This window comes from Alosa alosa, chromosome 2, assembly GCF_017589495.1.
Source record: "Alosa alosa isolate M-15738 ecotype Scorff River chromosome 2, AALO_Geno_1.1, whole genome shotgun sequence".
Lineage (NCBI taxonomy): Eukaryota > Metazoa > Chordata > Actinopteri > Clupeiformes > Clupeidae > Alosa > Alosa alosa.
This window is the reverse complement of record NC_063190.1, coordinates 2,384,458-2,404,759: the sequence shown is the minus strand read 5'-3', so window position 1 is coordinate 2,404,759 and position 20,302 is coordinate 2,384,458. Positions and strand designations below refer to the sequence as shown.

The 20,302-nt window shown below is 41.6% G+C and overlaps 2 protein-coding genes across 2 annotated transcripts; both read left to right on the top strand.

Moving 5' to 3' along the window:
• Positions 1-9,984: 9,984 nt before the first annotated feature.
• LOC125311614 (gig2-like protein DreN) lies at positions 9,985-11,894 on the top strand. Its single transcript, XM_048269848.1, has 2 exons — positions 9,985-10,022; positions 10,921-11,894. Exon 2 carries the CDS (start codon positions 10,929-10,931, stop codon positions 11,562-11,564), a length of 636 nt encoding a protein of 211 aa, XP_048125805.1. The 5' UTR covers positions 9,985-10,022; positions 10,921-10,928; the 3' UTR covers positions 11,565-11,894.
• Positions 11,895-12,425: 531 nt separating this feature from the next.
• On the top strand, positions 12,426-18,573 carry bud13 (BUD13 homolog). The gene is made up of 10 exons (XM_048269748.1): positions 12,426-12,619; positions 12,860-12,959; positions 13,168-13,264; positions 13,372-13,701; positions 14,102-14,394; positions 15,884-15,992; positions 16,096-16,234; positions 17,762-17,952; positions 18,055-18,136; positions 18,243-18,573. Exons 1-10 carry the CDS (start codon positions 12,477-12,479, stop codon positions 18,334-18,336), a joined length of 1,578 nt encoding a protein of 525 aa, XP_048125705.1. The 5' UTR covers positions 12,426-12,476; the 3' UTR covers positions 18,337-18,573.
• Positions 18,574-20,302: the final 1,729 nt, after the last annotated feature.

The window sequence follows — 20,302 nt, the reverse complement described above, 5'->3', positions numbered from 1 at the left end:
TTTCATAAAGGAAGCACACCATCCAGCACATACACATGGAAACCGATATTTTAGGTACTTTGCCAAGAACTCAAAACGTGTCTCTCTGAAGCTCTGTTCTAGAATCTTTGCTCTGAAGGGTGCGTTGCTAGGCAACATCAAATAAACGAAATGAGAGTCAGAGAGGGTTAAAGCCAAGGGGGCAGGCGAATTCCCGGAAGTAGAAGAATCGACGTAGGCTGGAGGGACCACCTCTCTGCTAACTCCCATAGAAGTCCATTCATTCTAGGATTTTTTTGAAATACCATAACTTCATATAACATATATCCTGTGCCGATATTGTAGCTTCTGTGTAATCCACATAAACACTACAAAGGCAAAACAGACTCCACTACCTCGTCCGTAACGTTGGTTACCCGTAAAGAAGAGTGGTTAGCTTGTTCGGTTGGAGGGAAGCTAGCTTTGACGTAATCTCTCTTTTACCCGTGGGAGATAACCGTATTGTTTGGATAAGAAGCTCAGTCCACCTTACTGTCTATGATGGTAACTCATAAGCAAAACCTAGCATACACGACCGTATGTTAAGGTAAAGCATTACACAGAGGCAACCTAATAATAATAATAAAAAAAAGTAAACCTAATTTTTTTTTAAACGGCACTAATCATTACAGAGGTTTTTTGATGGATTGACCGTAGGTCGGAAAAGTGGAAAGAAGATTAGCTTCAAGGCTATAACTTTTTTTGTGTTTTGTTGACTGTTTTTTGAAGATGCATGATCATGTATGGTAGCTTCAACATTAACACCTACTTTGGTGAGGATGATATTAATAATAATAATACATAAATAAATGTTTAACTTTTGATGACTTTGAAGGCGGCTAGAAGTGTGAGAAGAATTTCTGTGTATCTATCATATGAGTTACAAGATTCAGTTCGATGGCTAACGTCCGCCAATGTTAAAAGCAACACCAAATTTTTTTTTTACCTTAAAATAATGTTTCCAAAATCGTTTCAGTGGTTCATCAACTCGTAACAGGGTGAACGGCAATTCTGCATTAAATTAGTGGCCCTCTATCGGCTATAACCGCACTATGTAAGTTTGCCAGATCGGGTAGCGGATCTGTAGTTCGATGGAATGAGACATAAGAAACTACAAATTTGACTTGCATCTGATGTCGCAATACATCGTACTTTTATAAGTCATGCAAAATATTCTACCTTGTCTGTGGACATCGTTATTTGCAAAGCCGGTGCTGGATAAACAAATAGCGTGCGTGCGACAGAGGGAAAGTTCTTTGGTGTTGCTTTAAGTGTGAGTCTGCGCAGTACTGGGGGGACCAACTGAAAAATCGTTCTATTTGACTCAGTGCCCTCCCATTGAAAACGACGGAGTCTGTTCGTCCATTTCTTTTACTGTCTATGGTTAAAGCGGAGCGAGAGGCGCAAACGTTCAACAATTTCCGTGTTCGATTATTGCAAGAGGGAGGGGGGGAAATCCCCCTTTATGCAGACCAGAGTAAACCCTCGCTGCACTAATGTCAATGGAGACTTTTTTTATGGGGGAATGGGGAATTTTACCAATAAATTGGTCATTATGTCTTTCTGGATTTGTTGAGGGTTTTTTGGAAAATTTTGTCATAATCTGTAAGTGTTTGGGATCATTTCAAGCCTAAAAGTGTAATTTTTTAGCGTTTGGATTTGTAATAAAATAACTTAATATCAGACCATGCTGCTGCCTGTTACTGTCCGGTTGTTAGCATGCTAGCTAGCCTCTTAGCTAAGGTAACATTTTAAACGGAGAAGTGTAATTTCTTTGAAATGACAACTAGCTGAATAACATAACTGACATTAGTTAAAGTGGATAGTTTATACTCAAGTGAATTTGCAACAGTATATTAAGTTTAAAGCTAAGTCCTTCAACTACTAGTCACTTGTTAGCGGGGCTGTATTGCCATAGCTACTCCCATCCACTTGTGTAGCATTTTAAGCTAGCGTTAGCTAGCTAGCTAGCTCGGTTCACATGACTAATTAAATTATTCATATCATGTCCTAAAGAATGATTCATTGGTATCATACATGATTATAGACAATAATACTGTGAACACAATTATGTTTATCTGTTCTTATTGCTCATTAAGAGAGAAAGTTTATTTAGTGACACTCCCACTTATGCAGACCGGAACTGTCCCGTTTTGCTCCCATAGTAACGAATTACGTTGCTCTATCTTGCTAGTAATCAAGGATCTTTGTGAGAGTCTTTTCAAGGTATTAAAAGTGTACGTGTGATTACGAATGGATGTGTGTGGTTTGCAATTAGAATAAACAAGGAATTACATTTCCAATAATTTCCCATGATAAATTAATATTTACACCTTCCTTACTTGTGAAGCTCACACTTAGTGAAATGTAATACAACGTTGCCACCTAGCATTCAGATGTAGGCTATTTAACATTAACGTGACATTTCCTGCTTATTCTTTCGTCAACTCCATGCTTTTAGGAAAACAATCTTTTTATCATAGTTCCCTCTTCAATGAGCGATTAACAGCTCGTTTTTGTAAAAGAGATAGCGGTTTATTGTCCCTAGGTTTACAGAAACACCTATTCATATTAAAGGCCCGTACACACCAGATACGATACGAAATAACAGTGCAAAAATGCGAAAAATTTGTGTGCAAAATTTTCGCACTGAAAGTGTACACACCAAGTCCGGATCGCGATTATTTTAATATTTCAAGATTCTATTTCAAGACTCACGCCACGCAGGTTCACACAGCGACTTTCAGTAAGTAGGGAGAACTCATAAAATCATCAAGATTTGAAACAGATTATAGCCTTGATCATTCATGGAACCGTGCATTGGCTTGAGAGGTGCTGGGGAAATTAAAGCTTACGGCCATCCCTTGTCTATTCTACTTGTGCTATTGTACAAAGATACAAGGATACAAGGAAGTTTGTCACATATAGTTACTGGAAGTAAGAAATGCAGTGAAATTATGTCTGGTGTCAGCCTATTTGTGCAAAGTGGGGGGGGTAAAAAGTGCAGTAGAAGAGGGGTTTAGTAGATTAAGTGGCAAGGGCTGCATAAGAAAGGTGGGGGAGGATTGGAATTGGGGGGCACCAACAAGGAGCACCCAAGAGCAACAGGGGCAAGGAAAAACTCCCTTACCAAGGAAGAAACCTTGGGCAGATCCACGGCTCAAGGGGCTAACCCAACTGCCAGGGGTCTTGGTGTGTGTGTTGGGGAGATGACAGGGGAGATGGGATAGTGTGCTGTGTATGTGGGGAGAGGGCAGTGTGCAATATGTTGTGATTGTGATAATTGTGCAGTCGAACCACTGATGTAACATAAGTTGGTTGGGCTAATTAGTGCACCCATACACCCACCCCACTACACAACACACACGCAACCAGATTCTAACGCTAGGCGGGAAGGGACATGATTAACGTTGACAGTAGTTACGGAGGATACGCTTTTAAAGAGTTAAGCATTCTTCCTTGAGAAAAATTTGAACTCCGAGTCCGGGTAAATAGACGGACACAGAGAGGTCAGCAGGGAATGACTAGCTGATTTTGGGCTGAGCTCAACGTTGTGCTCTGCCCCACATTGAGCCCAGCCCCGATCTGCAAGCTGCAGCCAGGGGTGCCCGCATATGGACTCGAGGTATGCCATTTGGGCGGACTGGTGTAGCCTAACAAGTTGTAGGATAGGCAAGGCCTCATTTAAAATGTTACATGCCAAAATGCTATACGCCAACACGCTATAAAACGGCCATAGCCTATATCATGTACATCTCACGAAACCATTTCACACGCAGGCTACGTCAAAATGTATCTGCTAAGGAGCGGAGGCAGAGACAGCCTGTAGAAATGAGCATGGGATAAAATCGCACTGCTGCAACAAGTGGTAAAAATTGATCAGCTTGTATGACGATGATCCAACACACAGCAAAAGCTAATAATGATAGCCTACCAGTTATTAGCTTACCTTTATAAGATCCACAGAAAGTTTTTCAGAGTTCCACATTGGGCTACTTCAGTTATGAAGCATAAAGCAAAGTTAACGCACCAGGAAATGTGAGGCAAAATTACGATAGTGGTAACCCTGGACATAATGCTGTTGTCAGCAGCATAGCCTATCATGACCTATTCTTAAAACTTCCATTTCCATGAATGCATGTTGTATTTTTTCATTGCAAATATGTGCAGTGAGAAGCCCTCTGTTCACTGCTGTAATGAGATTTCATTCTTTTTGGTTAGAGTGTGAATTGGGACGGTGGTAAGAAGTGGGAAAAGCTGTCTGTAAGGAGTTCGCACTACGTAAGAAGTTCGTCAGGAGTACTCTTGAACACCTGAGAGAGTCTACTGTAATGTAAACTCTTTGTAACTTTGGCATATAGGCCTATTAAGGAGACTAGTCATCGTGAGCAGGAGAGTAGGATCACCCAATCTATCAGCTTTTTTTCTGCTCGTCGTTCTATTGTGACATCAATGGAACCCTGCAAAATCATTATTTGATTGGTCAACAGCTCTTTTTCGCATGAAATGAGACCGTTGCGAAAATGTTTTTAATCGCAACGAATTTCATCCTCGGTGTGTACAGACTAATACGAATGCATGTTTTTAATAGGCTGCATAATTTCGTGCGAATATTTCGTCCGAGACATTGTGCATACTTGGAAGGCATTGTGATAGATGTACAACTGCAAATGTGGAAGGTGATAGTTACCAAATACGGGTGGGTGGTTTGCCAAATGCTGGAAACTTTTGGAATGTTTTCTTTTTTTTTTTAGCTTATGCACCCTCACATTGGAGTCCCGAGTTCAAATACAAAATTTGGTATCGATATGTTAACAGTGTTCCTGAGATATGGACGACTTCCTGTTTCGGAGCTTCGCCGCCGATTTTGTTTGGCTGTGACGAGCAAACGCTTTTGAAAATCAAAAATCCTTCTGGTAACTTTTGTGAGGCTTGGTCCAAGGATAATGTACGTCAAGTTTCGTGGCGCTCGGACCAAATTTGTGACCTGTGAAAATTTAGTTTCGCTTTCTGTTCAATCCAATATGGTGGACGAACGACACGCCCACCTGACGTCATCTTCGCAAGCAACTTACACCGGTACTGACCGGACGTTTTAAAGTTGGAACGGTGTCTCTGTCTCAAAGGGCCTAGGCGCTAGAGCTGACAAAAAATTAGGGAGACGGGAAAAATAATAAAACTTAAAAAGAACAATAAGTGTGCTGCTTTGCAAGCACACTTAATAAAACAAAATAAATCACCAACTATATTGAGTAGTATTTATTTATTGTGGCACTAACAACATCCAAGTCGCACTGTACCTTTATTGTACCTTGATTGTTGTAAGCCGCTTTGGATAAAAACAGCAGCTAAATGGCTAAATGGAAATACTGCCTAAGACATAAGTTGAAATGTCACACAGAACCAACAAAGTGCCAGCTATGCTGTTTGTGGTGTTTGCAAGGTTTCTGTATATTTTTTCAGACGTTAGATGGTCAGTGTTTGACCAGAAGTCTATACTGCAGTTCTATAGTTTGATCTTCCATTCCACACCCCATCAGCCTTTGGAGGAGTTCCAAGTGTTTGGAAGAGATAAGGCTTTTTCTAATTTAATGAGGCATAGTATTCGTGTGAACAGAGTCTGAATTTACATGCAAAAATGTATTGACCAAATGTATTCAATTTCACCTTGAAGATAACTTAGATTGCACAATATGATCTCAGAAAACAAGGGTAATACTGTTTGAAGTGTTTTGAACTCCAATGTTGCTGTTCTTTTTTATGTAAACATTGAACTGTAAACATAAATGTTGTTGTATTTCAGCTCCAGTTCAAACCAAACTTGCTTGTTACAGGATCAAACCATTCCAGTTGAGCGGATGAGGGAGAGGAATGCTGAAGTTGTCTGCACAAGCACTGTCCCTTAAAACATGCTTGTTTGACAATGTGTCTTCATTAGCCAAATTCATTTACATTTCCCTTTTTTAACATTACATTTACAGTCACATCTTACAGCATGGACATCCCAGCAAGGACTCTCCAGCATCCCGCCAACCCCGCCCACCTCACCCACCCCTCCCTCTCCTGCTTCTCTCCTCCACTCCCTTATAGCTGTGCGTTCTCCTTGAGCAGGACAGAGCGAGGAGAGAAGCCTCTGCAAGGCTGAGCCAGCGTGCCTGGTCTCCGCACCAGCACACGGAAGCCACGACAGCAGCACACACACACACACACACACACACACACACACACGCGCGCGCACTCCACGTCCGAGGTAAGCCCGTCTAAAACTGCTTTCTCATGGTGCACCTTAATGATGGCTCCAGAGCTCTCTGGATGTCTTAAGCTAGGGTGTGTGTGGAGGTCATTGGTTATTCGTTTGTTATTTATTTAAGGGATGCTGAGTGATCTGAGTGTCTGTTGACGTGAGCGCTGGTACTTGTGATGTCTGAGGAAATGTTATTCTGGAGTGCTTGAGTGCCCCTTACTCATCAGGAGCATGATGGAGCTCACGCATTGCTAGCACAGTAACCAGAAGGTCATCTGCATGCTTCACACAGTATGTAGGTGTTTGCCTGAGGCATGGAAAAACAACCTTCTGTACATGTCTAATTGATGGGCCGGAGCCAAATTGCTGGGAGGGGGGGTGGACGATTTCCCCCTCCTCTACTGCAGCGATGTGCGTAGGCAGGACGTGAGGGGTGGCTGCCTGGACGAGGCACTCCACCTCACATCCGTGCAGTACCCAAGGAGGGACGTGGGTGGAGCTGTGCAGCCCTGGGAATCTCTGGTCACTGTTGTTGAGGGACATATGCATCTAGAACTCTCCACTCAGCAGTACAGGGATGCCTGCAGACTGCTGACCTGACACAGGAAGGATACAAAAGACTCTTGGGTTGTACAGGGATATTGTGTCCTCTGTTGCATTTGTGTCGTAATAATTCACATTGACCCCTGAGAGTTTTAAGAAAAGACCTTTCACGTCACTGGGGGCTAAATTTGAAGAGCTGAGGGGAAACTATTGAGGCAGTATCTATTCATATGGCATCTAAGCAGCACTCAAGTACTACAACAAGTACTTTAATATTTGATCAATTTGTTTTAATATTCTCCCGTGATAATATCACCTTCTGAAGGAATTCATCACCTTGTAGCCGGCTTTACCTTACTTGACCTTGTGTGGTCATGTAGAAGCAGCAGTATTGTGTGTGTCAGTCCAAGAGCACACAGTCTCTTGAAATGACAGATAAATAGATTTGTCTCTGTATTGAATGTCTCTCTACATTCAACTGTTGATATACAATTGGATGTATACAGTATGATCCAGGATATATGCGTATGTTTTCACTTACTTGTATATTATGCTTGTTTACATTATATGGTTTGCATGAAGTCTGCCAAAAACATTTTTTGCTCCACATCAATGCAACATAGGGCTATGGAATGAATAGTTATAATAAGAGATAAACATTATTTGTACTACCTTTAACATCAATTTCAAATAAAATATTACAGAAACAGTTTACCTGGCAAATACCCTTATCTCCAGTCTGCAAGGGATGAAGTCTGTCTGGATATGTCTGTTTTTGTAGCTAACTATAATCACAGGTACTTTATGATGTAGGACCTACATAATGTTTCTATGGATTGTGTCAATAATTTCAATAATCTTCTATATTAAATTTGTTTTGTAATGTCTATGTGAAATCAATATGAATGGACTCTTACCATGTCTGATATGTCAGTTTGCAGACTGATTGAAAGTCATGTGGACCACTGTGCTCGTTAATGGGATCATACTGGGAGGTAAGGCCCACTTTACACACACACATTTTGTGTAGGGACTGTGACTGTGTAACACACTGGGTCTTGGTTTATACAGTCAGCTTGGGTTATAAATGTGCCAGGCAAATACACACGGGAGGGATGTAGTGGGACAGACAGAGGCACTCAGTAAGGTTGGCGTGAGAGGAGGAATGACCCAGAAAGTGCACCAGCTGAATAAAGCCATATGTCCTGCCAGCACTGACAGACAAATCATTATGGGTCATTATGGAAGTTACACTAATGGAATTTCAATGATAAAATCCATGTCAATAAGTGACCTAAATGTGACAAGCACGTTGTGTCAACATACAGCCTTGTCATCACTGCCCTACTGCTGTTACATTATAACAGGGATTCCCAAACTGTACGCAAGCTTCCGTTAGGTTCCATGCGAGAAGAAAAGGGCAATGTCAGAAAGGTGTTAAAATGTTTTTTTTTATGTTAAGCCTATTTTCTCTTTGTTCTTTGTGTTTCATTATGTATTATATATTAGGGCAGCCGTGGCCCACTGGTTAGCACTCTGGACTTGTAACCGGAGGGTTGCCGGTTCGAGCCCCGACCGGTGGGCCGCGGCTGAAGTGCCCTTGAGGAAGGCACCTAACCCCTCACTGCTCCCCGAGCGCCGCCGTTGTAGCAGGCAGCTCACTGCGCCGGGATTAGTGTGTGCTTCACCTCACTGTGTGTTCACTGTATGCTGTTTGTGTTTCACTAATTCACCGATTGGGTTAAATGCAGAGACCAAATTTCCCTCACGGGATCAAAAAAGTATATATACTTATACTTATGTTGTTCTCCACGCTGTTTTTTTAGTGTGAGAGCTCATAGACCAGTTGCTCATTTTGATTTTGTTATTTGTTATCATGTAGGGAGACTAATTAAACATGATGCCTGGAATGCATCAATACGTTTGTATGTGTTGGATGGTGGGGGTACGCGAGCTGAGTCAGGATGTAGGTGGTGGTACTGCGCTGAGCTTTGCAGAATTGCATAGACATTTAACTCGCTGTATTGCATTCTGCTTTCCAGTTTTTGGGGGGCCTGTTCTGAGTGAGAAAATTACTGTGTGCCAAGAAGAGGACAATGACCTTCGGGTGGACTGTCCAGTTGACCCTACGCCAAACCAAGTCCGCATGGAATATGAGTTCTCCATGGCCACAGGAGGCAAAGAGACCCTTATAAACACCAATGTCTCTGGCGTCATGGCGGACGACAAATTCAGACGAGATCAGGCCTACGCTGAACTTCTGGACGACATTCTACGGCTAACAATCAAAGATTTCATCTTGTCGGAAAACACAACTTTCATGTGCAAAATATCTGGACATTTGGAATCTGTTAACATTGAACCTGGTAAGATGGGAAAATGCTATCGACTAAGTTATCTCATAATGTTAACTACAATTTCTCAATAGCTAATATTTGATTGTTCCTTTTGCCTTGCAGATCAACTAGTGCCATGCTCTGCCCTCAGTGCATTTCTGTCTAATGGTGCTCTGATGCTTTCTCTGCTGAGCTCCCTCTACTTACTCCTGCCTTTGGGCCTGATGTCCCACTGAACCCACTGAATGAATCCACAGCGCACTACGAGTAGGACAATACTGCAGAATGGTAGTCTAGGGAAACTCACTATTGTGCATAGAATTACAACACACCAGTCACACAAGTCAACTGTTGTAGGTTTGTTTTGTTTATTTTTTGTTATTATTATTTGCTTTGTTGCACTTCTGGGAATTGTGCTAAATGTGCAAATGGTTGTTGCCACTAATCCTGACTGATCTCAGCTGCTTCGTGCTACTCAACATGGTAATACACACCCCAAATAAATAAATCCACAAAATTACAAAATAAATCCCTGTTTTCTCTTTCCTTCAAAACAAACAAAAAAATGTATGTAGTCAGTAACTGTAATTATCCTAATGGTTACTACTGTGTGTGTTGTACTGACAAATTCACAGCTGCATGCTAGCCAGCTATTATAGTTTAATCAGCTCCATAATTTATTGAAATCATACTGTAATGTATGAAAGGTTATTGTGATTCATTTGTGAGAAATGAAAGTGTGAAAGAGTTCAAGCAGGAGAGGGTGTGCTGTTGATGTGATGACTTCTCTAGAAATCATCCAATAAAGAGAAGGGAGGAGGAGCAAATAAAGTGAAACTGAAACTTGAAGCGAAACAGAACAGCAGTGTAGACGCCAGAAGGTAGGCCAGTATTTCCTATTTACAAACCATATAAAAACACACACTTATTCAATCAGGTGTAGGACTTTTTGAGCTGGTTGAACTGCTACTTTTCACAATCATAACAAAAGCACTGGATAAAACATGATATTAAAAAGGGTATCACCAGAAAAGCAAGAGCAGAACAGCATAAGCACAGAGATATCTCAAGTTGATTTCACTTGACAGGTCTGCAGGCCAAGAGGAATTTCAAAGATGTAGTCGACGGTTTTGTTGAGGCGTCTCGAAAGGTTGTTAATATGTGAGCTCAACAGCTAATTCATTTTCCCGAGTGCTCCTGAAGCAAGTATATTGGCTATGGTTATTTATGGCTTGGTCTGAGCCACCATGATGGGTTGTCTTCCATCAATCATAAAAAAACAGGGATAATGCTCTGAAGAAGGGCCTCTGGCCCAAAAGGTCCATGGGGCCATTAAAGAAGTTTAAAGTAACGACTGAATTGGACTGTGTATGAGCAACAAAAAATGAACAGACAGACAGACAATTTTTGGAAAATTGGAAAAAGTGCATGGTATGCTAATCATGGGACTGTACATTTAGATACTCTGCTTACTTTTATGATTTGACTTCCACAGGAACTAATTATTAACAATAAAGCTTAATTCAACAGTTAAAGATTTCATTCTGACTGATAAAAGATGAATAAGGCTGTATATCGACAACATTCAATATAGTCATGATTTATGAAATGGTTGATGTTTAACCAATAAAATAGGTTGATCAGTTTTATAGATTCCAAAGAGGTTAATGACATTTAATTATTAAAAAGTGCCCAACTTCATACACCACATAAAATGAAGAAAAAGGTAGCCCACTTAGTGTAAAATCATGCTTATTATGATGCAATCCCTCTCCCTAGGCATTACAATGTCCATCAAATTCAGTGGCTGGGAAGTGTTCTGTGAGAAATCACGGGACTTGAAACCAGGCCAGGCGCCAAAGTCAAGCCGTGGCTACACTATGTACCACGGAACACACAAGACCAACGCCACGGCCATCATATCCTCCGGGTTCAGGCCCTCTGCAGGGGGGAGGCTGGGACCTGGAGTCTACTGCAGCAGAAACATCAACAAGGCCATGGGTTATCCCGCATTTTGCCCGCCCAATGAAAGAGTGGTCCTGAAGCTCAGTGTGAGGGTTGGGAAGGTGAAGAAGATAGACGGCCAGGCCGCAGGCATGTCACACACCTGGCATCAGCATGGTTACGACACAGCCTGGCTGCCCCCCACTGCTGGGTTGGAGGAGGACTGTGTTTGGGATCCTAAGCGGCTCACCGTGGTTGGCATAGCACACTGCACAGACCCAGCTACAAAGACGTCTCTTGAGACACTTATAAAGAAACAACAAAAGGAACCGCAAGGGGGCCAAAACACACAGAAAAGTGCCAAATGTCAGGTCTGTGGAAATCAGACAGAGTTAAACCACACTATAGAAAAGTGTTGGGAATGCAAGGCTGCAATTTGTCCATTCATGGACAAGCATGTTTGCCACAAACGTGGTTGATTCAAGATGTCTTCCCATCAATAGGTTGATCCCCTCCCTGTTATTTCCCTAAATATTTCTTTATTTCTTGTATTATATCGTAACCCATCAAGTTAATATTGGGAAATAATTATTCAGCAACAATTAATTATGAAAATAGGCCTATGTTTACGGTGATTGACAGGTTTTCTGATAAGTTGGTTTATTTGTCTCAGGATCAAGGTGTAATAGTGTAAGCACTGTAATTCTTAATTTCAGACGGACCACAAACTGACTATGGACGGTCATGCATATGCAGCACTCTGAATAAATGTCATGCCCAGTGTAGGCCTACTTAGCCTACATCTGCTTCACGGGTGTTGTTTTCTCTGTGCAGTTCTGTTTCTTTGTCTCAGTCCAAATAATAGGACCAAAACCAATGTGTCACTTTCTGAAATAAGCAACCGTTTTAAAAAGCGTTATATAAATCTTGTAATTCCTTTTGATGAGGGTTTAGGCCAGTGGTTCTCAAAGTGTGGGGCGGGCCCCACTAGTGGGGAGACATGTCAGGTGGGACGCGAGGAACAGGAGGAAATTTGTTTTGTTTTTTTGTTAATCTTTAATAATGCCTTTCTTTTTTGAGATTCAAAACAAAATAGCCACACACAAACAAAGGAGTCAAACAGACAGCAGATTAAAATACCATCTGATCCAGCGGACAGGAAATGCAACGTGGAACCATTTTTTTAACATTACCATTTTGCCTAGTTGATGGGGTCAGGTGGGGCTTGAAAATTACCCACTTCCAAAGTGAGGAATGACAGAAAACGTTTGAGAACCACTTAACTGGTTTAGGCCCATGTTGCCTCTGTGCGTCTTCATTCTTCACGTTCTTCCTTTTTGTCCCTCAAGGCATTATGTACGGTGACGTAATGCGATTGTGTATTAGGGAAAATGGCTGCCTCCACAGGCAGTAGTAAAGGCGCTGCTCTCTCTAAAGCGGACTATCTGAAACGTTATTTGTCAAGAAATGAAGATTCGAAGAAATCTAAAGCAAAGAAAGTTAAAAAGAAACGAATTCTACAGCCTGGAAAAGGGTCAGTAAAACACACAAATGGCGTTGCATGTTTTACTAGCAACTGCTATTGAAAGCATTAACGTTAGCATTCATGCCACTACTTAAGTTTGCAGGCCAGCTACTCACTGAAATTGCCGTTCAAATCATTACTTACAAACGTACTAATTGTGGTTCTACATCAAACAGTAAGTGGTTGTATTTGTGTGGGTGTATGGCAGAAGTCAAATGTAATGATTACGATTACCTGGCATAACTGTAGGATGAAAATTGTGGATGACGATGTGGACTGGATGCAAATGGATACCAACAGTGAAGAGAAGCAGAAGGAGAACGAAGACGAAGACGACGAAGCCCCCGTGGTAAGCCTATCGACTTTAGAAGTTGCGTTCTGTTAGGGTAGAAGTGTCTTCCGCGAGTAAGTTTAGCTGATTAATTTGGAAACCTAGCGCAACGTAGGTCCAGGTTGAAAACTTTTTTTTTTTTTTGTCAAACCGTCAAAAGAACTTGCTTTGGCAATCATCTGTCAGACCTTTATGGAAAGGCTGTAACGTAACATTTCTCTCTTAGGTTGCGGAATTCATAGACGAGCGTCCAGAAGAGGTGAGGCTACTAGAAGCATTCAGGACAAGCAACAAGTGGAGGACGCTGGGTGATGACGAGTCAGGTGAGAGATGCATCGTGCTTACTTACTGTAGGCTATAATACTGACTGTCAGTTTCTATTATTTTCACACATGTGAAGCTATGTTTATGAATAGCCATGGTCTTTCAGTTTCGGTTGGCGAATCCCAGGAAAGTCAAGACAGTTTTGACAATAGCAACCAGAAGCGAACATCCTCAGTGAATCGTCAACGACATGATTTTCCTGAAGACTCCATACCTAGAGGAGCACGTCATGATTCCCCAGACATCTCACCACAGAGAAGGGCACGTCATGATTCACCAGACCTCTCACCGCAGCGAAGAGCACGTCACGATTCACCAGATGTTTCACCTCCAAGATCAAATGTCCGAAGTGGACGGCATGACTCTTCCTCACCTTCACCCCCAAGGAAGATTTCAAAGGGTTCCCCCTTGAGGAGGACGAACAGAAACAACAAAGGTGGAGTTGTTTGTTTAGATATACTTATATACAGTAATAATGTAACTAAGTTATATATTACATAAAGCAAAATATATCTCATATGCGGTTTCATGAATCGTGTATGTGCAAACACTTTGAATTACTCTCTTGCACTCTACTCTCTTCCATTTTTGCCTTGTGGGTAGCTGTTGGTTGTTAAGATTTCTTTTGTTGTCTCCAAATGGCACTTGAGATTTTACATGACCGTTACAAACACAATGGCACAGTATTTTGTTTACTCACACTTAATGGTTATGGAATGTCCACCCATAATATATGTCTGCTTGAAATCACAATATGCAGTATGGCCTTTCATTTACATCTGTGACCTATATTATGCGGATTAAGGTTCAAACCATTTTTCACTTATTATTTACAGAAGGGTCCTCACACTCCAAAAAGTCCAAAGGCAGTTCCAGAGATCCTGACCTATCACCGCCACGCAGGAAGGGTCCAAACAGGAGGGGTTCCGACTCGGACCAGTCGCCACCGAGGAGACGTCCTCAAACCGGACGAGGGTCAGACTCCGATCTATCCCCCCCGCGAAAGAAGAGGCAGGGTGGCCGAAACTCTGATTCTGACCTCTCCCCTCCTCGGAAGCGACCGCAGGGTGGAGGAGGGTCTGACTCTGATCTCTCTCCCCCTCGCCGACGCGCCTCCCCTGACGCGCAGGTACACTAGCAAGTCACAGGCGGCTAGCTCTTCCCAAAGAAGTACTAGTGTTCTGAATAGGGGTGTCACAATTCTCAAAATCCTCGATTCCATTTAATTTTCGATTTTAAAAGTTACGATCCAATTTAATTTTCGATCTACTATTAATGCATTCCTTATGTTTTTTACTTTTTTGGGCCTTTTCCTATTCTGTTTTTGGGGCTTTTATTTTGAAACAAACATTAAACAGAATGATAATTTGATTGTGTCAGCACACTCCGAAGAGTGTTCGTGGAATATGCACTACTTGTCAATGTGCTTTTTTTGCCTTAAAAGGGTAGTTCAGGATTTTGGACAAAGGACCTCGTTTCCAAGTTAGGAAGTGTGATATTTATCAGTGGAGACCTTTTCAACATGTTTCATCCAGTCCTTCTAGTTGCAGAGTTTGCAGGTGCTAGGCTAGCGCAAGTCAACGGTATGTGTTAGCCTGCCACTAAAAACAGTCTTACCCACTCCACAGTACACCCGAGGCAAATAAATTATAACGGCAGACTATCGATGTAAATGTCTGTGTTGATAGAATAGTGTTATAAAACTACTGAAATGTGTGAAATAAAACTACTCTAGCATCAAACAAGCCTAGCACCTGCAAACTCTGCAACTAGAAGGACTGTTTTTTTTTTTTTTTTTTTTTTTTTTTTTTTTTTTTTTTTTTTATTGGCTGCAGCCAAAAGTTAGAGTGTTGACTCCCCAGTTTAACGTGTGTGTGTGTTTGCATCTTGGCATACATTAGGGGTGTGGCTACAAATCGTGTGGCTACAATCGAAATCGTGACACCCCTAGTTCTGAACAAAGTTGTTTTTAAAGATGCGGTTTGCGATTCTGCTGGAAGTCTATGTTTTATATCTATATGTAAAATTATTAGCAGACGCTCTTGTCCAAAATAACATGCATTATATTTTCACCAAGGACCAAACAAAACACACCAGAGATGTAGCTCAGCCTTCCGTTCAGTATTTTCAGAGAAACTCCACACAAGGTTTCATTTTTGTTTGGGGGATAGGCTGCTCTCACTTGGTTTGCTTCCAGTTTTTGGAGCCTGTGTAGCCTACAGAGACTGAGTTTTTTGCAGTGTACTGTACTCACGGAAATAGCAGCCAGAAGGTCGCTGACTGCACCTTTAAGTGATTGCGTGACAAGTTAAAAGTCGAATGACTCTATTGTCCCTGAGGAGAAATTGTTGTGCAGCTAGTAGGACATTGTTTCAATTTAACAATTAATCGAATAATCAAGAAAATATTTGTCAGATTAATTGACGGTAAAAATAATTGTTACTTGAAGCCCTAAGCAAAGGTCATATAACAGATGGACGGTCAAGACACATAAAAAGCTTAACCGACAACCAAATAACAGGACAAAATTGAATGCATCACATTGGAGTAATATTGCAAGGGATTTGAATGGCATGGATTCACTTGATTGACATGATTGACCTGTTAATGTTGTCCAGGCTCCACGGATGCTGTCAGGCGGAGCCGCAGGTCTCGTATCTGTGGAAACCCTGAGAAAGGAGCAAGAAGAGATTCGACGGAGGGAAAAGCACAACAAACCTCTTGAAGGTCTCCATTCATGACATCTGTCTTCCTGTTGTTGGTCATGTGTATATTTTTTATACAATTATATATTTATTTAATATAATTATTTTGGTTATTTCATATTCAGAGGAATCCCGTAATGCGCAGACTGTTTTCCGAGACAAGTCGGGGAGAAAGCGGGACATCGATGCTGAGCGGCAGGAACAGAGCAGGAAGGCAGGGGAGAAGGCGGAGAAGGATGAGAAATACACTCAGTGGGGCAAAGGGTGAGTCTGTAGTGCTTCTCAATAGGGATGGGCATTCGATTACATTTTCTAAGTCGATCGTCGGGAGAATTAATGATCGATTATCGATTAACCATAAATATTTCTAGGCCTATATTAAAATTCATTATTTATTTAACTATTTATTTTTAGTCTGTAGTGCTTCTCAATTATTATAGTTCCACAGGATATAGACTTGTCCAAATGGCCATTTTTGAAAGCCCCATACAACTGACATGTGCCCGATGATAGTACTTTAGATTTTTCTGAGGACGATGTGTTATGTCATTATGTTGCTGTACATTACAATCAAGATGTGCCACTCACTCTGACTCCATATGGAAAGGCTTATTAGGCAATGACGTTTTGGCCTATAGGGCCTTCATCAGATCATAAAAAACACAGAAGACAAAACATAAGACACACAACCCATTATATGTAACTCTCATTTAGCGCACCTGGCAACAGGGCTCCCCCATTGGAGAGTCACCAAAATGGGTGTGGTCCCAAAAGGAAGCATTTCATATAGGCTATACATTCACTATAAAATACAAGTGAAAATACATACAATTTGACCAATAGGTCTACAAAAACAAGTTAAAAACATCAGCTCTAATGAGCATCATAAAGAACTTTTGCATTTCCAATAAACAGACATTACATGGAACACCTTAGATCATAGTCAATATTCAAACCATGGGGAGATAATATTTTTAAATTACTTATCCAGAGATTTCCTCTTTTTGAGAGTAAATTTTTCAGGTCTCCCCTCTTGGAGGTAGAGACTTTTTCAATATCTATGTATTTTAGTAAGAAGATTGGATGGTTAAATTCAGCCAAATGGGCCGCCACTGAATGAAGTAATATTTTTGCACCTAATGTAGGGCTAAAAGTGTTAAGGCACCATGCCTGAATTCAGGCGTGAGTTGGTATGTGTAAGATTGGAAAATAGGCAATGAGACTACAGTATATATGACGTCCTCATAAATGTCTGATAACTTCAGGCACAGATATTTGTATTGATTTAAGCCCTGCTAATGTCTAGTCTGTGTTCCGCAATGCGAGTTTTTAGGGCTCTCCTAGTTTTACCCATATAAGACGGGCCACAAGGGCTCTTTTGCTGAGTGGGGGTGCTTAAAACTACTACAGTGATGGGTATAGTTACACTGGCTACAACACCACAGCGGCGGTTGACATCTGGAAAAGGCATTAAGGTGGTTTGAGGTGGTGATGTTGGTTCAGGAGGTAGATATGAGTGTATTAATTGATTCCTTAAGTGGTTGTTCATTAAATATATTCTTAAGTTGATCTGATTTTATGTTTTGTTAGTATTTTTTTGAGTTGCTTTGAACTTTTGCACAATACAACTCCCCTCCATCCCCTCTGATCTGTTATTGTTATTTCTTTGTAAATACTCCATATTTGGTATTTTCCTTTTATTTATTTTTCTTTTATTCACTGTCACTTTGTTCTTAAATGTGCTCGTGTGGAAATGAAACATATTTACTTCAACTTCTCTCTGTTCCGTAGGCTGGCTCAGGGCCAGATGCAGCAGCAGAATGTGGAGGACGCCCTGAGGGAGGCCCAGAAGCCTCTGGCCCGGCACCGAGACGACGAGGATCTGGACCGCATGCTGAGGGAGCAGGAGAGGGATGGAGATCCCATGGCTGCCCTGCTGCGCAAGAAGAAAGCCAAGGAGAACAAGCTGAAAGGCATTAAAGGTGTGTTAGACGTCAGCACCTCAGGAGCCTACTCTTAGGAACTTTGCCTTGTTTTACGTAGTGCCATCATATACTTCATGCACCTGTGTATTTTTTTTTCAGAGAAACCACGGTATAGAGGACCAGCCCCGCCTCCAAACCGCTTTAACATCATGCCCGGATACCGCTGGGATGGTGTGGACAGGTACAAGCAGCGCCTGTATCAACATGCATCTTTTGATAGTAGGACTAAAGAAAGATTATCTGAAGTACTGCGTGTTGAGCTTATTGTAAATCTCTCTCCCTGGCAGGTCCAACGGTTTTGAGCAGAAGCGCTACAATAGGATGGCTGACAAGAAAGCAGTGCAAGACATGGCTTACAAGTGGAGTGTGGAGGACATGTAGATATCCACCAAGGACCAACAGGGCCTGTGGCCCCCTCGCCACCACCATAACGCTCGACTGGACACTATGCTGCTGGGTTGTAGAACTCAGCCCTGTAGCCTTTGCACTGATCTTTGGCTTTCTTCTTTGCCGGAGTGGACACTCAGATGGTCTCCTAGACGACAGCAGTGAAGCTGTTGTGAACCCATATGTCAACTTTATTTCCTTTTCACAGTAATTAAATGTACTTTTTATAAATCTGACTTAAGATTTCATTGTTTTGCGGTGAGACATTTATTTATCTATCAGGAATGAAGAAATGAGAACTTTATTGGGCCATGGACATAGATGCAGGTAGATGTAATAAAAGCTGCTGCACCTGCGATCGTAGATGCCGTAGACCAATGTTTCCCAACCTTTTTTACCTTGTGGGCCCCCTTGCCTGTGTCTAAGACAAGCCAGGGCCCCCTACCCGAACTCCTACCCACATACACACACAAAAAGAATACAAAATTAATACAAAGTGATATAATTTTGTAATTAAAGTTCAGAGATAATAAATAGCTACCGGTACATGAATTTAAATGTGGAACAAAAATATGTTTTCATTTGAATTATACAGAATTTTGATTATCCAATTGGGTGTGTTGTTGGGATTTTATACATTTAATGTGCACAAATATAACTTTGGCAACCTCACAACCTCAGCCCAGGCAGCATTGTGTGGACCCCCTGCAATCTCTGGCGCCCCCTAGTGGGGTCCGCGGACCCCAGGTTGGGAACCACTGCCGTAGACTAAAAAAGCCCTGCAGCATTGTTGGTAGACAGGCCTTATGTGCAGAACATCCACTCCTTCACAGCATAATGCACTATATACATGTAGTGAATCACAATATGGTAGTTAATTATCCACTATAGTGCTCCATGCTGTACGAGTGGATGTTCCAAACACAAGGGGACACAATCTTATCAAGTTGTGTCATACTCTTAAACAAGTATGACACAACCTTACAGTTTACTGAAACTAAGCAGAACTTACAAAATACACTAGCTAGCACCTTGATGGTCCGTGTACTTCATTCGTGTTCATTCATTAATCATTATTCTGTTTTGGAAGTGAAATGGAAAATTAATCGTGGCCATCTGAATGATATGGCATCTGTTGAGGCATAAACACTATAACATACAGACAATCTGTGACCTGTGGCCAAAGCATGCAATGCCTGCAGACATCGGCACAGGGTGTGGAGACTCAAGCCAGGGGTAGGCTATAGGTTATCGTGATTGGCAGTTGGTTGACGTTTCGTCAGCATATAGAAGTAACTTAGGCTATTAGCCTATGGGCATCCCTGCGCGCATCAGTGTTTACACTTCTGTAGAGACTGGTCCAACCTGGTGAAAATGTATGACCGCTACCAAAGGAACATTGATCAGATAATCTAGTTGAGATCTTTTAGGTAGGTCTATAGCCTACGGTCCAAATAACACTTAGAATTACATTTATTTTTCTTTATTGCATTTTACATTATACAATCATTAAGTCAACATTGTCTTTGTAGCCTAATACCTGAAATAGGTGGAAATACGGCATCATTTTCATTTAGCAAGTGACTATAGAACTTTAAACAGTTATAGCCTACCACTTGTTTTTCCATTTTAAATTTCACTTCCAAGATAGAATAATGAATTTCAATTTCAATTCAATTTTAAATTTTAATTTAATTTCACTTAGAGCGCCAAAACATTACACATGTCTCATGACGCTTTACAGATTGTTAAAACATTCAGAGAGAGCCCATGAGTAACAGGGGCGAGGAAAAAAAACCCCTAGAATTGGCGATACATATGGAGAAACCTCGAACAGATCCACCACTCAAGGGCCTGACCCATCTGCCTAGGGTCAGTTACAGGGCAGTAAGGTGCATGAATGAATGCAAAAGTACAGGCCGTACCTCTGACACTGTGGTCAGCAGCACCGGAGCGCCAC

Bases quoted from the DNA above. Each gene is read 5' to 3' on its own strand.
- LOC125311614 (XM_048269848.1), top strand. From the start codon at position 10,929: ATGTCCATCAAATTCAGTGGCTGGGAAGTGTTCTGTGAGAAATCACGG.
- bud13 (XM_048269748.1), top strand. From the start codon at position 12,477: ATGGCTGCCTCCACAGGCAGTAGTAAAGGCGCTGCTCTCTCTAAAGCG. The intron at 12,620-12,859 runs GTCAGTAAAACA...GCATAACTGTAG, and splicing joins ATTCTACAGCCTGGAAAAGG to GATGAAAATTGTGGATGACG. The intron at 15,993-16,095 runs GTCTCCATTCAT...TTTCATATTCAG, and splicing joins GCACAACAAACCTCTTGAAG to AGGAATCCCGTAATGCGCAG.